General features: G+C 40.3%; 1 protein-coding gene across 2 annotated transcripts in view; it reads right to left on the bottom strand.

The window, feature by feature from the left end:
- Positions 1 to 15471, bottom strand: part of pla2r1 (phospholipase A2 receptor 1) — a 31410-nt gene that overhangs the window by 13317 nt on the left and 2622 nt on the right. For both annotated transcript variants that reach the window (XM_085356412.1, XM_085356404.1), the window contains 14 exons: positions 15198 to 15311; positions 14706 to 14852; positions 14007 to 14201; positions 13742 to 13905; positions 13232 to 13342; positions 8758 to 8870; positions 8483 to 8658; positions 8161 to 8369; positions 7017 to 7162; positions 5160 to 5244; positions 4943 to 5078; positions 4805 to 4840; positions 4344 to 4504; positions 2356 to 2420 (listed from right to left, as the gene is read on the bottom strand). In XM_085356412.1, coding sequence (XP_085212538.1) covers positions 2356 to 2420; positions 4344 to 4504; positions 4805 to 4840; positions 4943 to 5078; positions 5160 to 5244; positions 7017 to 7162; positions 8161 to 8369; positions 8483 to 8658; positions 8758 to 8870; positions 13232 to 13342; positions 13742 to 13905; positions 14007 to 14201; positions 14706 to 14852; positions 15198 to 15311 — 1858 coding nt within the window. The remainder of the gene's footprint in view (positions 1 to 2355; positions 2421 to 4343; positions 4505 to 4804; positions 4841 to 4942; positions 5079 to 5159; positions 5245 to 7016; positions 7163 to 8160; positions 8370 to 8482; positions 8659 to 8757; positions 8871 to 13231; positions 13343 to 13741; positions 13906 to 14006; positions 14202 to 14705; positions 14853 to 15197; positions 15312 to 15471) is intronic.

Raw genomic sequence — 15471 nt, forward strand, 5'->3', positions numbered from 1 at the left:
CCTTAATAACCCCATTTTTCATTGGCACTAACCTCCACCTCATTACCTGTGACTGACAGGGTTTCACTGCTGCTGTTTTCATACTTAATATAATTGGCTTTAAAGCTAACATTAACAACTGCTGGCCAATATGTAAATGCAGTCATGCTCATACAAGTGAACTGGAGTAGATTTGCCCATTACAAACTGTGCTGTGAGCCACCGTACCTCAAACGCCTGAAGCTGCAGCTGTGAGCCTCGATATCGGTCATGTTTCCATGTAAATGTTGGACAAATTGTAACCCAAAATTAGAAAAAGAAAATGCAGTATTGAGGTACGAACGCAGTGATTTTCTCCACGTCAAAACATCAACTTAAAGAGATGATGTTGTTACTGATGGAAACGTGTTCTTTATGTTACTGTCTCCTCATGAGACCACACAGATGATTTCACTGCAGCTATTCTAGTCACTTTATGTAAGTGACTAGAAGTAGTTTAAGTAGAGACTTAAGTGATGGACAGTGAAGATTAGCTTTAACCCTTGGTAGTACCTACGGCCATTTATCATCCACAGCGTTTTTTAATATTAGGCCATTTTCACTGTGTTGAATAGAATATAGCCAAACCTTCCAACCCTTTTTTTTTTTCATTTTTCTTTAGAATTGCCGTCTCCGTTTATTCGATTAGCTTAAGGTGGCTAAGCTAAAAACCGCCATCCACATGAGGTCCTAGAGCCATAAATCGCCCCATTGAAACCCTTTATAAACGCTATTTTTCGCTATTTTTCACTGCACAATTATTACCGTTAATATCTGTGTGATGGCTTAGGTTTCGTTTTCATTCTGGACTCAAGGCCTTAGAATTGTAATTTTTTTATTTGGCCACCGGGTGGCTCCCTTGCTTCACATTTGACCCGGGGCTCGAAATCAGCGAGCCGCCGTAAAACACTACCCGGAAATCAGGATTCGATCGCGGCTTGGAAAACAGGATTCCCCCGCCGATCGTCTGGAGCGATGTCTCAGTCCCAGGGTCACTCAAGCGGGAATTTTTTTTTTGACTCAACCGGAAATGACGTATTTGTTGTCACGTGGTATCGACGTGTGTGCTGGTGAAAGGCGTCCGACGAAACATGACCGGAGCAATCGTCTGCACGTTACCCGGGAGGAGGCATGGATCCCGGGTTAGACAACGACGAGGGACCGCCTGGAGGACATAATTCGCTTCGGAAAAGAAAATTGTAAGTTGATCGAAATTAATTTTGGTGCTGATCTTTAGTCCATCTAAAGGCCTAATTATAATAACAATTGAATATTACCTCAAATGTTTTTTTTGGAAAATATTCAAGTTTTATGTTTTTTGGGGCAAAAAAGCAGTGCGCTCATGTGACGAAACCGGGATATAAAGGGTTAAAATCCGCGAAATGTAATTAAAACTTGACATGAATATTTCAAGGAGAAGTAGGTCTAAAAGATTGGCTAATTTAAAGTGGAATAAAATATTAATATATAAATTTTTTATAGCACTTTTTTGGGCGTGGTCGATTGGGACCGATAGTGTGTGCATTTTATGAAATGCGCTCCTGCAAAAAAAATAAAAGGCGATCGAAATGACTGTTGGTATCAATCTTTGGTCCACCCAAAGGCCTAATTAAAAGTACAATAAAATATAACTTTCAAATGTATTTTATGGAAAATATTTCATTTTTTCATTTTTTTCGCCAAAAACGGCAGTGCGCTCATGTGACAAAACCGGGATATAAAGGGTTAAAATCCGCGAAATGTAATTAAAACTTGACATGAATATTTCAAGGAGAAGTAGGTCTGAAAGATTGGCTAATTTAAAGTGGAATAAAATATTAATGTATAATCTTTTTATAGCACTTTTTATGGCGTGGTCGATTTTTGGCTCTAGGACCTCATAAGGGGTACGTTTTTTAGGTACTACCAAGGGTTAAATTTTATTCACAATTCTAATTTATTAACGTTTGAAATATTTTGCAATTTTGTGACTTTTTCCAACTTCTGTTTAAGTTTTTTTATTTTAAAAAAATGAGCTTTTTTCTGTTTTTTCCACTGTCTTTCACCCACTTTATGTCCCTCCCCCCACTTTAAAGGCCAGTTGTTTATGCTGCTTTTCCTTAGTCATGTAAGGCCCATTTCACCAAATCTGCAATAGTTTGCAGCGTGAGTTCATTTCCTCTTGCTCGCTTTTACAAGTTTCACAAACTGAAACAGAACACCACACCTTTACGCACAGGCCTTCGAAAGACCTGCATTTTATAAATCACGTCTGACATTCATAAAATAACATCAGCATTTTTTCACTCACAGTAACAGAAACGGGATACAAGCTCCAAAAAAAAAATCCCCACACACCTGACCTCCTGTCCAGGCGGACCAATGGACAGGCCAATCCACCACTCAGTCGGGCCCAGCGAGAGCTGAAGAGACACAGTAAACAGAAAATAAATGACAAAGAAAACTTGCGAGCCATCCTTCACCAGGCCGGAAGATTGGCTTTTCAGAGCTCCTGACATGAGGGGCCTTTCAGGCACCCTGCTTAGTCTGTTCTTGGCCTCTTTCACTGCCTTGTTTTGTTCTCATTATCCTCTCACAAGCCTCGACGCCACAAGAGACTTCTTTAGTCCGATCCAAAAGGCTTTTTGGGAGCGCTCGAGCATTAAAGGGTCCACATATGAGGCGCATTTTAGCTTGTCTCTATGCGTCTGTAAACACTCGAGTCAGGAAATCCATTGTGTTCATGCTTGTACAATCAGTGTGTGCGTAAACTGTTTGAAGAATGGATGTAGTGGCCCATTCAATGGAGACAAACCTCTGTGATTAAGCGCATTCATTTGGCTTGTTTGTCTGGATCTCTGAAAACAAGAAAATGCCTCAAAAGGTCCTGATTTCACTGAAATCACTGCAATTAGGAAGTAGGATTACTCAGCTGGACCATTAATCCTAAGAGAATTAATAGTGTTTAACATTAGAAATCATTGAAAACACATCTTAAAGAAATATAAACCACTTTGCTCTGAGTTTCATTCATTTCTGTTTTCTTAAATTACATTTCAACTGTTTAAAAAAATCTAGCCCTGGAGCCTCCTTGTAGATTCATCCAAAGTCAAGAGAGTGCTAGAGATGCTAGGAGCATGGTGAACGGTAGCTGTGAAATACCGCATCGCTGATCTAAATATGGACAATCAGCATTCTCCATTAAGGCCTGCCATCTGTGAAATAAAGTAACACCAGTCACAAATATTACATCTTTCACAGTTCAGGTCAAAGGTTAGTGCTAAAAGCACATTTAGAGCTGCAGCCATTTTAATTAATTATACTAAAGCATCATAATCATCAAAATAAAATAAAAATGTATTTCCTTTTTTTGTATTTCCTAACAGTTTTGCTTTTTTGTTTCTCTGCAGCTAATGTGTATTTATTGTAGCTTTACAATATTAATGTATTGTGGATTTATTTAACTGAATACTTTCAATTTTATCTGGTTACTGTGGCTATAAAAGCCCAACAAAGTTTGGAAGTCAACAATAGCGACACAGTCTGTCTGTCTTTCATGTTCTGTAGTGGGGATATGTTAGACCTGCAACTTCAATAAATAAAATTTAATAACAATAATTAAAAAATAACAACAACAGCTGATGCCACTTTGTTAAAAAAAATTGTCAAATTAAAATTATCTGATGCAAAATGTATACTGAGGGTCAGGTGTGATGCAGGGACAAAAAACAATTTAATACAATCAACTTTTTAGCCCATTCGAGCTTCATCAGGAGTATTAAAATGATCAAAATACATTTTTTTATATATATTTACTGTATTTATGTATGTATTCAATAAATTATTGAATAATTTTCCATTTGATTACATTTAAATTAAATTATTAAAGTGGTAGGAATTAGAATATAATAAAGAAGAAATTGTGTAATATTTTAACTAATTGCATCAAATACTATTATAATACAATTAATGTTAGAAACAAATGCTAATAAATAAAATGCTAACAAGTAATCTGGAAATAAATTCTGTTACCACCTCAAAGTGATTATAAAAACTGATTTCTGTGGAATCTCATTATTTTGTCCCGTCTTTCTCCCCGAGCCTGCGATGGCCCCGCCCCTCCCTGAGCCTGGTTCTGTCTGAGTGAGTTTTTCCTTCCCACTGTCACCCAGTGCTTGCTCATAGGGGGTCATTTGATGATCTTTATTATTGTCGGGTCTTTATCTTGCAATATGTTTTTGTGATTTTTGCTAGATAAACAAAACTGAATTGAATTGAATTTAACAGGTTGTGAATTTAAAGATTTAAAGTAGAATCCATGTCTATGAGCAGCGGCAGTAACAGACCCGCCGCAAGCGTTCCTTGACAAAGTTGAGCTCCTCTTTGGAGTGAATGGACAGCAGATAGGCTCCCATCATCTGACATGCCAGAGAGACAGCTTGCCAGTCAAAGGGCTGCTTGGCCAGCAGGTACTCAGCTCCACGGTAAAACACCCAGGGCTCGCTCTCTGTGGCCGAGGACAAGCACAGAAACAGGACACAAATTCACGTAATAAGATAGGACTACATATAGACAAACTCCTGGCTATGACACAAATATAGAAAAAGTGGCTCTGGCTTAGCCTGCTACCAGAGCTGGATTTTATGCTCATTAAATGGTCGGTTAGCACTTTCTCTCAAAACTTTTTTTTTAATCTAGCAGGTCACATGATAATGATGTAGTCGTACCCAGCAGCAGACTGTAGACACACAAAGGAAACCCTCTATGAAGTTCCCAAATGTTGAAACTAAAGACAATCTTTACTTACGCTCAGTGTACCAGTAGGGTTTGTTCAGTTTATCACCTGCAATGTAAAACAGAGTTTGGTAAATGATGCAGTCCTGATGTGTGTATAAGCAGCATGTGTGTGTAGATAGTGCAGGTGAATGTGTTTGTGCGTGTTTACCTCTGGAAAGCTTACAGATCCACTCATGTTTGGAGTCGCACAGCTGCGGCATGAACGTGTTGGTCAGGTCACTGTACGCAGCACAGTCCCTCCTGTCATCCTCCTCGCTCTTATCATCAATGAACGACATCACCACCTGCACAAAGACAAATCTGTAACACTCCACGGAGCGTTGATGGGTCACCAGGACACTCCGTGAATGTCTCTGTGTACTCACAGGAGAACCATCAGACCACTCCCAAGCTCCGGCATATTCAGGGTCTCTCTTGTTTAAACCCACCCAGAACCGACGAACCTCTGTTCTGAAAAAAGAGAAGCACAGTACAAACACAGCCACAGATAAACGGGTCTTCTAACCTTTTAGGACTCGGATATTCGGCAATGATTTTCCTCCCATCACCCCTTGGAAGACTGTCTAGCCTTTGTGAGGAGAAACAGTTTCCCTTGTTTTATATTTTGGATTTAGCTGTAGATTTAATCTCATCATTTCCATCTTATTTGGATTGTGCAGTTTGTTGCCACAGAGCCAGGCAGTTCTCCTAGAAGTGAAAGATCCTCCGTCTACAAATGATCTTCAATTAAAATCCTCAAAACCCATCAAAGTCTTTGCTGTGCAAAACAAAACTGTATATATACATCAAAATAGATAAGTGCTACAGGGTTTACTATTCAAAGTCTCGTCTTTCTGAGATTTACCCACAAGTGATGGATCAGTGTGAGAGATGTCATGCCAGCCCATGTGACCTAGGTCACATGTTCTTTCTGTCCCCAAGACTCCATGGCTTCTGGAGTCAGTTATTCTTTCCAAGGCTCTTGGGACCCAAATCTGCACGGACCCTTTTCTAGCTGTTTTTGGGCTTCCAGTCAACACTGGTCTAACCGACCCTACACACTTCAAAATATTAGCCTTTACATCACTTTTGGCTAGACGTTGCATCTTACTCCTTTGGAAATCTTCAAAGGAAACCTTCAGTTTCCTTTTGGTTTAGAGATGTGATGTCATTTTTTAAATTGCAAAAGATAGGCCTTGTGGCGAAGGGCAAATACAGAGAATTTTATCGTATCTGGGGCCCCTTCGTAAACTATTGCAAGTAATTAAACGTTCTACCAGCTGATTAATATCTTAGTTTTTGTTTTGTTTTGTTTGTTTTTCTCAATTTTATATAAGCGTGTGTGTGTGTGTGTGTGTGTGTGTGTGTGTGTGTGTGTGTGTGTATTATTGTATCTGTTCATGTAAGAAAAACTAACAAATATGTGAGGGGAACATTTATATACATCAATAAAAACATTTATATAAAATAGATAAGTATGTTTTTTGTAATGATCAGATTGACAGCTGTGTGCTATTTTAAAATGGACTTGAATGTGTTAATTTCTTTTTGGTTTCATCCTCTGCAGTCATACAAAATAAACCTTGATTCGTTTTTTTCCCAAGACCTAGAAATGAAGTCATAGCCCACCCCCTTAGCAACACTGCATTGGCTGACCATTTGTTTCATGTTTATATTTCCGAGCTGCTGCCACAAAACAAACATGAGAACCTGATGACTGTTTTTCCGTTTACATGTAAAAATAGACAAATGTATGACTTCAGGGCTTCAAAGTCCTGGCCTGCTCTGATCTACATGAGAAACTCATTTTACAACTTGTGTCTGCACATTTTTTAAGCTTAATGTAAAACATATTTTTAAGAAAACATGAACCAAAAAAAGTGTCAAAGTGACCCCAAAGACATCCTGAGATTAATTATCTCTAATTTGAGTGACGTCTTTCTTACGTGAATCTGAGAAATATGCGTCAGAGAGTTAAATCAGTCTTATCTGGAAATGAAGACGCCCTGATGTAACTTCAGAATCTGCGGTCACCTTGTCCTTGTTCTTGATATCGAGATTGCTGCGTTAAATAACTTTTCAAATCTAAGTCTCCTACACACAACTAAAAAACTAACACCATAAAAAAGGTGGACATCTGCTCTCCAAAACCAAATAATTAAACTCTATATTCACTCCTCCAAGCACATAAAACAAAATCATCTCAATCGTCCCATAACATTCCTGTACTGATGAGTACCAACCCTTCAAACATGGTACTGAGGAGCTGTTTAACAAACACCTGCTCCTCATAGTGTTGGAAACTGGCCAGCTGAGCCCCGAGGGCCTGACAGAAGAAGTCTGCTTCCACCCAGGAGCGCTTCATCAGGACTTTCTCACTGTGGAACACCTGGAAGAGCAACACTTGGAGTCAGCTGAGGGTTACAGGGTCCAAAGAACAGAAATGTATCCCATTATGTGCTCGTTGCTCGGAAACATGCTGATAGCTGGGGTACAATTTGGCAGTGGGGTGTTATGTCTAAAAATAATGGTTTATTCCATCCCGCTTTTGATTTGTAGCGCTGCGTCAGTTTTATAGTAAGATGTGCTGCATTTTAACTATTTTTTCAGCTATTCCACACCTTTTTCTATAAACAAGAAAGAGAGGAAACATATCAAAACATCAATCCTATTAGCAATCATGATGTATGGCGGGGATAGACAAGTGGTTTACACATCTGCCTAACTTCCTAAAGGTTCCAGTTTGAGACCGGGGTGGGGGGGACACTGATCCTGCTGTGAGTTGCTTCAGAAGGGCAGCGTGGTGTAAACATGTGTTAAATCAAATATGCCGCGATCCCTCGTTTATAAGGGAACAGCTCAAAGAAGATGTTCATAGAAGGCAGGCAACAGCAAAATTATAGCCATCCGGGGGATGGGTTTTCAATAAAACCAGTGTGGGAGTGCAGTACTGATCAAACAAACACACACTGAGACGCATTTTCAGAGCTGGGATAGTAAGCTGATCGACTCATTAGTCAAGCGACAGACAGTTAATAAGCTCTAGACCCTAAAATGTCTTTTAGGATCTGTCTATTGTATTGAAGTAAATATCTTGCAGCTGTAAACTGGAGTAAACAGATACTATAGGAGACGTTTTAACTGATAATGAAAATAACTATTAAATGTAGAGCTGGTTGAAATTGGAAATCAGGAAAATAAATTGCCTGTCAGTGTGAATGTGTGAGACCCCAGGTAGCCCTGCCTGTTGCATAGTGCATGATGGGATAGGACACCGTCCCCAGTGATCCTTAGCGTGATAAACAAAACAAAAAAGCACATATCCACATCAGATAGAGTGCATGGTGATTTGTTTAGTGTTATAAAAAAATAGGAGGATAATCTAACCTTAAAGCAGTGGAGCAGCCCAGAGTTTGATTCCCACCCCGGGGGGCACGGGGCGTAGGCATCAATGTGATGCTCTGGCAGCTGAACATCATGGTAGCTCCTGATGTTCTGCTTACACACAGCCAAGGCCTTGTGAACCTTGCAGTCTTTCACCTCCCAGCGGCCCAGAGCAGGTCCTCCTGACATAGCGACACAGCCACCGGTGCTGACTAGTGAAAGCAGAAGATGTAGGAGTATTAAAAAAAAGAGTGAAAAAGTTTACGAATCCGATTGTATTACTAATGTCAAATTAAAAAACAAACATTTCCAAACACTGGGCTACCTGGCTGGTGCTTATTCCAGTTTGTGAAGGTGAGAGGCAGAGAGGAGCCGTTATGATGAAGCCATCTGTACTCTCCCTTCCTCCCCTGGTCTTGGTCCCTGAGACCAATCCAGTAATACATGCTACTTTTGGCCCCACTTTCACTCAGCAGACTGTTGACAAATGCCTGCTCAAACCTGCCAGCAGGTGGAGCAAGAGAGGAGAAAAGTAAGAAGAATGGCAAAATGTGAGTAAAAACTTAAAATGACAAATTCAAAAATGAATTGATAAATCACCTGTTTTCCACAGTGAGAAGAGAACCCTTGCAGTAATACCCCATCAGGGCATCTTCGTAGCTCTGTTCTTGACCTGTCACCATGTAACAGGAATGGCCGTGCTTCTTCCAGCCCTAAAACCACCCCCACAAAAACACCCGTTATCAGGCTCTCTCTCACTGCTTAACTCCAAAATAAGAAAAATCGGATTTATAGGTTAGACAGGTTTTGCCTTTCGTCATCATTGTTCACATTTCAGCACTCCTGTTCAATAAACTATCTAAAGCTCTGTTCTAGGATGCCCTCTGGACCCAGTGGAGGTGGTGAGTGACAGGAGAATGGCGGCTAAGCTGTCATCCCTGTTGGACAACGTCTCCCACCCCATGCAGCAGACTGTGACAGCACTGAGCAGCTCCTTCAGTGGGAGACTGCGGCACCCACGGTGTGGGACGGAGAGATTTCGCAGGTCTTTCCTCCCCACTGCTGTCAGACTCCACAACAAAGACTTTAACTGAACAAACACACACATCCACACATGTGCAATAACACTAAGTGCAATAATCTTTTCTGGCATCGTTGTATTTTTACTCAGATGTATATAGCATTCGTATTCTATTTTTATCTTATTGTATATTTTTATTCTATTTTATTCTACTGTATATAGTATATTATTTTATTCTATTCTGTACAGCTGTGTACTGTATTTATTCTTATTGTATTCTAATTTTTGCGTCATAACTTTTGCACTGTCCACTTCCTGCTGTGACAAAACAAATTTCCCACGTGTGGGACTAATAAAGGTTATCTTATCTTATCTTATCTTATCTTAAAGAGCAGCGATAGAGGTAAATATGCATGGTGCTTCTATTTACAGATTGTCGGGTTTTGCCTCATGTGCTTTGCTCTACAGCTTTCCATCTATTACTCGCTGAAATGTCCCTGGTGCCGTAACAGGTTAGATTAATGAGGCTGAACAATCATCCCCTCATGCCACTGATTCGAATCCAGGTTTAGCCAGAAGCTTAACAGGAGCTGACATTTTGGTTGTTGCCTACAGCTGTTTGTAGGAGTCTTTTCCCCCGTCTTTATTAAATCGAGGCAGCTCTTATAAAGCAACGGGATTTTCTGAGACAGAAAGCTGAAAGGTATATTTAAGCACATGGCACAGCAGCTATTATTTACTTATAGTGAATAATGATCCCTGACGTGTAGACACGAGTGGTCAGGACCTCAGTACAGACTGCAACAGAATATGGCTTTCTATACTTTTCTGTTATGGTAATGTAAGTAAAAGTATGACAGTTTCACACATATAGTCCCGTTCCACTTTATTAGACAAACCTCCTCAACTGCTCATTAATGCAAAACTCTAAATGCAACTCAGTGTATTTAGTCCTGTGGACATGGTCACAATGACCTGCAGAATTCAAACTGAGCAACACAGTAGAGAGAAAAGGTGATTTAAGTGACTTTAAACGTGGCATGGTTGTTTGTGCCAGATGGGCTGGTTTGAGTATTTCAGAAACTGCTGATCTGCTGGGTTTTTTCCCACACAACCATTTCCATGGTTTACATAGAACGGTCCAGAAAAAAAGAGAAAATATCCAGCGAGCAGCAGTTTTCTGGGAGAAAATGCTTTGTTGATGTTAGAGGTCAGATGAGAATTCCCAGGCTGCTTTGAGCTGGTAAGAAAGCAAAAGTAACTCAAACAAACGCTCGTTACAACCAAAGTATGCAGAAGACCATCTCTGTACTTGCTACACATCATAGAAAGTTGAAACAGATGGGCTACAGCAGCAGAAGACCACACTCGAAGCCGCTACTGTTAACCAAAAAAAGAAAAATTAGGTTTTCCAAAACACAAGACTGGAAAAAACGTTGCAGTTATTGTTTTGGTGCTTGGAACTGATCTTTGGTTTTACCGCAGAGGCTGTAATCTCTAATTATCATGCTCGATCGGTTGCTGTAGTTACATATACGGTTATTACACACGGACAATACATTCAGGGTTTAGAAAAAAAATGAAGATTTTATTAACAGATCAGTCAGCACAGGCAGAATTTGAGATGCTTCTTCTGTGAAAACATCATTTCAGCCAAATAGTGCTACAGTTACTATTTTCTCTATAATCTCCAAAAATTAAGCTTGTGCACACAAATGAAGGCGTTTTACAAACTAAATCATTTAAAAGTGAACAACTGAAATGTGTCTGTAGCCTTCGAGGAACTGAAAGGTGGCACTGATCACTCAGAGATAGATAGGGTGACTGACTAATTTCAAAACCGATATAGATATTTGGTGACATAAGAAGACAATATGTCAGCCGATATCTTTTTCTTTCAGACACATGAAACATAAATAGATTTTCCTACCATTTGTTATGTGTTGCTATTTATGAGTCCTTGCTAAGATAAGACGACAGAGCAGTTTAAAAATAATCTAGTTTAATTGTTACAAGTTGTAGATTAGTTGTTTATGCTTTGCCTGACTCTGCTCTCATCAATCATCAGAATCACAATATTTTATTAATCCCTAATGAAATTATGTGGTTACAGTCACACAGATGAAATATATATGATTGACATTTTACTCTAACCTGTAAAACTTGTGATTTGCTATTTTACTGTAGAGCGTGTGCAAAAGGATGTAACTATTGCACTCTGTAGTGTGGATTAGATGGGCAGGATTGATTTCCTGTGTTGTTCTTTGGTCGTTTGGGTCATTTCAGTCTTTCACTGAATGTTCTCCTGTGACTGGCCAGCACGTCATGGAGAAGGTGGGAGGCATTATCCAGCATTGTCCTTATCTTGGACAACATCCGGATCTCCAACACCACCTTAAGGGAGTCTAGCTCCGTCCCCACAAGATTACTGGCCTTGTAGATAAGTTTATCGAGTCTGTTGGCATTTGCAACCCTCAACCTGCTGGCCCAGCATGCACCAGCATAGAGGACAGCACTGACCACAACTGACTTGTAAAAAATCCTGAGCATTGTCAGACAGATGTTAAAAGACCTCAGCCGCCTCCGAAAATAGAGACGACTCTGGCCCTTCCAGTAGAGCGCAGTGGTGTTTTTAACCCAGTCCAGTTTATTATCTATGTGTAATCTGAGGTATTTATAGTCCTCTACAATGTCCACATCGACCCCTGGATTGAAACAGGGGTCAAGGGTTTCCTGGTCCGCCTGAAGTCCACAATCAATTCTTTGGTCCAACATGCAGACTGCTTCTTTTAGCAATATAGTGTAACTAATACTGGCTGATAAATAAGTCAAACGATATGTCTTTATCATTCTGTATAATACGATAATTTTTAATTCTACAACTGTAGAACTTAATTCTACATACCATAATAGACCCATTTCTGTAATATACTTACATATCTATATTATTGCTAATATATTGTAATATATCTATATCATGGCTAAAGCACTTCTGGATGGATGCAGACTGCATTTCGTTGCCCTGTACCTGTGCATGTGCAATGACAATAAAGTTGAATTCTATTCTATTCTATTTATTAAAGCACTCAACAATCATATTTCTGCCTTATAAAAATCGCACTTAAGCCAGTTATGTTAAATAAAATATCCTTTTGACATAACTGCTAAAACTCACCTGTTACATCTGTTCTAACATGATAATACTGTAATAATATGCATATCAGCAAGAATACACGCCTGTGCGTGTGTGTGTAATGTGGTGAGCGTGCTTGGACAAGAGGTGAGAAAACCCCCACATCCCCCCCCCGTCGCTCCTGTTTCCTGTCTAGTTTGTTTTGATTCTTTAAATATTGTCAGAAAAATTCACAGACTACTCGAGCATGTCCACTGATACTGTGTCATCGGGGTAATTTCTGGCCTCCTGTTTCAGGGCATGAAGCACCCTGATGACTCAGGAGTCTGATATTCCTTTGAACACAGTCAAGGAGCAACATGCATGCCAGACAACACGTCAGAGGTTGAATGAGTCAGCTAATTGTGCATTTGAAGGAGCAGAATGCCCAGAAATTGAACCACAGCAGACATGTGGCACTTTCTAACGCAAGTCCTGATCTCTGTGGAGCTATTTTAATGCTACACAGCACACAATATGCCTGAAAAACTAGAAATAAGTTGTTTTTTTTAGTGTCAAGTTTCTCATCAGAATGAAAAAAAATCTAAATACTTAAATATTACATATTAATATTAATTTTTACAATGTTCACTATATAGCTATTTTTTTCTGTAAAAAAGCAATACTTTCATGTTTGAAAGTAAAGACAAGTACCATAATGATTCAGTTCTAACCCCAAGTCTTGTAGATGTTTCTTTTGATTTCTCAGCTTTGCCCTGCTGCGAGTAAATGTTTATCGGAGGTCGTTTTAGTGTCATGCCGTCATATAATGTGACAAAGTTTAAAGCTCACATATTGCCAAAAGATGACTTCTTATATCTTGCTCAAAGAAATCGCACATTTGAACTTGTGTGTGTTTGGGGGTATTCTTGTTTCCCTACCTCAGGACAGCCCTCATCCCAGGTTCCGTGGTGCTGAACGCCATTCTGGCTCTCTCTTCTGCACACAGCAGCCAGTCGCTCGTCACATGACGCTAGCAGCCAGTTGCCACTCTGTGAAAGATGTGTTCAAAGATGATGCGTTCCGTGATGAATGCATTCAAACATTATAAAGTGATTAACCCTGACATAATTAGATGGTTAATTTATTAGCTAATTGACAGAGAATAAATTGGCGGCTATTTCTGTAGCTTATTAATCACGAGTCCATTAAAACCTGCTTTAATGGAGTCTGATGGAAATGCATTCAGCTACTGAAAAATGAGATTGGCACTTTTCCTGGTAATAGATTAGGGTGAAATATCCTTTGTTCAACTGTTGGTAATAATAAAAGGCTAGAAGTGGGCATATTTAACATTTCATTTAATTAGATGTTTGTTTGTTTTTTAAACGGGCAGCTTAATCAGAAATGTAAATACTGCAGCGTTCTTACACCAACACAGGGTTTCCCACCTTCCTGTCCACTTTGGTACACAGTGTTCCATCCGTCAGGTTATGAAGAGGGTGATACTGGTGCCAGAGAGTGAGAGTTACTGGTGAGCCATCAGACCACTCTACAGCTGGCAATAACGCCTGTTTCCAAAGTCCAATCCACACCTCTGTACTCCCCCCAGAATCTGTCAAATATGAGGACACACACACACACGCCGCAGAATTTAGCATTTAGGGTGGATAACAAACACAGCACGAAATATCTGGATTGCATAACACTCCTTACAGTTAGCCAGGAGGTTGACCAGCATTTCCACCTCAGACAAGGAGTGGATGCTGGTGAGATTTGCCCCGTAAGAATGACATTCCTGAGAAGACTCCTCCCAGCTTCCCGCTTCTGCTTCTGGCAGCACTCGGTAGCAAAAACCATTGTGAGGCCACCAGCCATCCGCACACTCGGTATCGATATACTGCCAGTTCTCTGCAAAGGGAGAGGAGACATAAGCCAGACCAGAATATTCAAAGCTGCAGACATTATTTTTGGTCTAGCTGCCAACAGCGCAACACAGAGGAAGGCCAAAGGTTCGGCCCCCAGGTGCAGTGCAGCTGCCCAGTCACATTCTAAGGGCATATTCACACTGGACGCAGCTGCCTTGTACTGAGCTCGAGCACGACTGTTTCCTGTCCACATTCCTCCCCTGGCTTGCACTCTCACTGCCCTATACTTTTTTTAAATTTCTTACTTAAAAAAGCAGTATTTACAGATGCAGCTATGGCTGTGGAAACATCTGAGATCCATGTCGGGGCATGGATAGAGTCATGTGCCAGAGTCCAGCTGAACTGCAGCTGGTCTTACCCTCACAACTCAAACAAACTGGATTTTGGGGGTTCAGATATGTGAGGGCACAGCACAGCACAGATACCTCCAAGGATGCAGAGAGGTCTCCAATATGTTTGTGTCTCCTGCGCGTTAACATGTTCTCACCTAGTGGCTCAGCTCCACGCGTGTCGTTAGGTGTCTTCTTGCAGATGTAAGGCAGAGCAGATTCACAGGATAGACTCTGCCAGTGACCCTCGAATCCTGAGTACACCCCACACTGTTTATTGTCCTGTAGTGGGCTGGCTGGGAGATCTGACGGGCACAAATGGTAAAAAAGCTTTGTTGGCTTTATTTCCTCATCAGTTACACAAGTTAAAGTTTTGCAGCTAGACATATTTAAACATTAAAGTGTTAAGATGGAAGGATGTTTAAGTCCTGACAGAGCTGTCGATGTACATCAGATGAAAAGGCTATTTTAGATGAAACTTCTATAACATAGGTTTTATAAAATAAGTCTTTTATGCTTTATTTTCATGATAAAATGACTTCTTTTTTGCCTTTGTTGGAGAGGCATTTCTAATATTCTCATTAGTGAAAATGTGGGGTACTTTTTAAATTTCCCTCTCACTTGGTCCTGGATAAACCAGTAGTCAGTACCTGTGGTGAAATTCACCAGTGACAGAGGGGCTCCGTCAGACCACCCCCATCCATGCCCATCCTTAATGTGGTTCAGCCCGGTCCACACCATCGCCCCAACGCTCGCCATTCGATCTACCACAAGATGCAAACACAGAAAAGTGTTGTAGTAGTTCTTAAAATACACTTCGGACATAACTGAATATACACTCATGGGACACTTTTTTAGGTACACCGGTTTAGCTGCTTGTTAATGCAAATATCTAATCAGCCAATCACATGGCAGCGACTCAAT

The sequence above is a fragment of the Diplotaxodon limnothrissa genome, linkage group LG1 (genome assembly GCF_057381915.1).
Source record: "Diplotaxodon limnothrissa isolate DT_005_m linkage group LG1, D_limnothrissa_male_GT1.1, whole genome shotgun sequence".
In the NCBI taxonomy this organism is placed as follows: Eukaryota; Metazoa; Chordata; class Actinopteri; order Cichliformes; family Cichlidae; genus Diplotaxodon; species Diplotaxodon limnothrissa.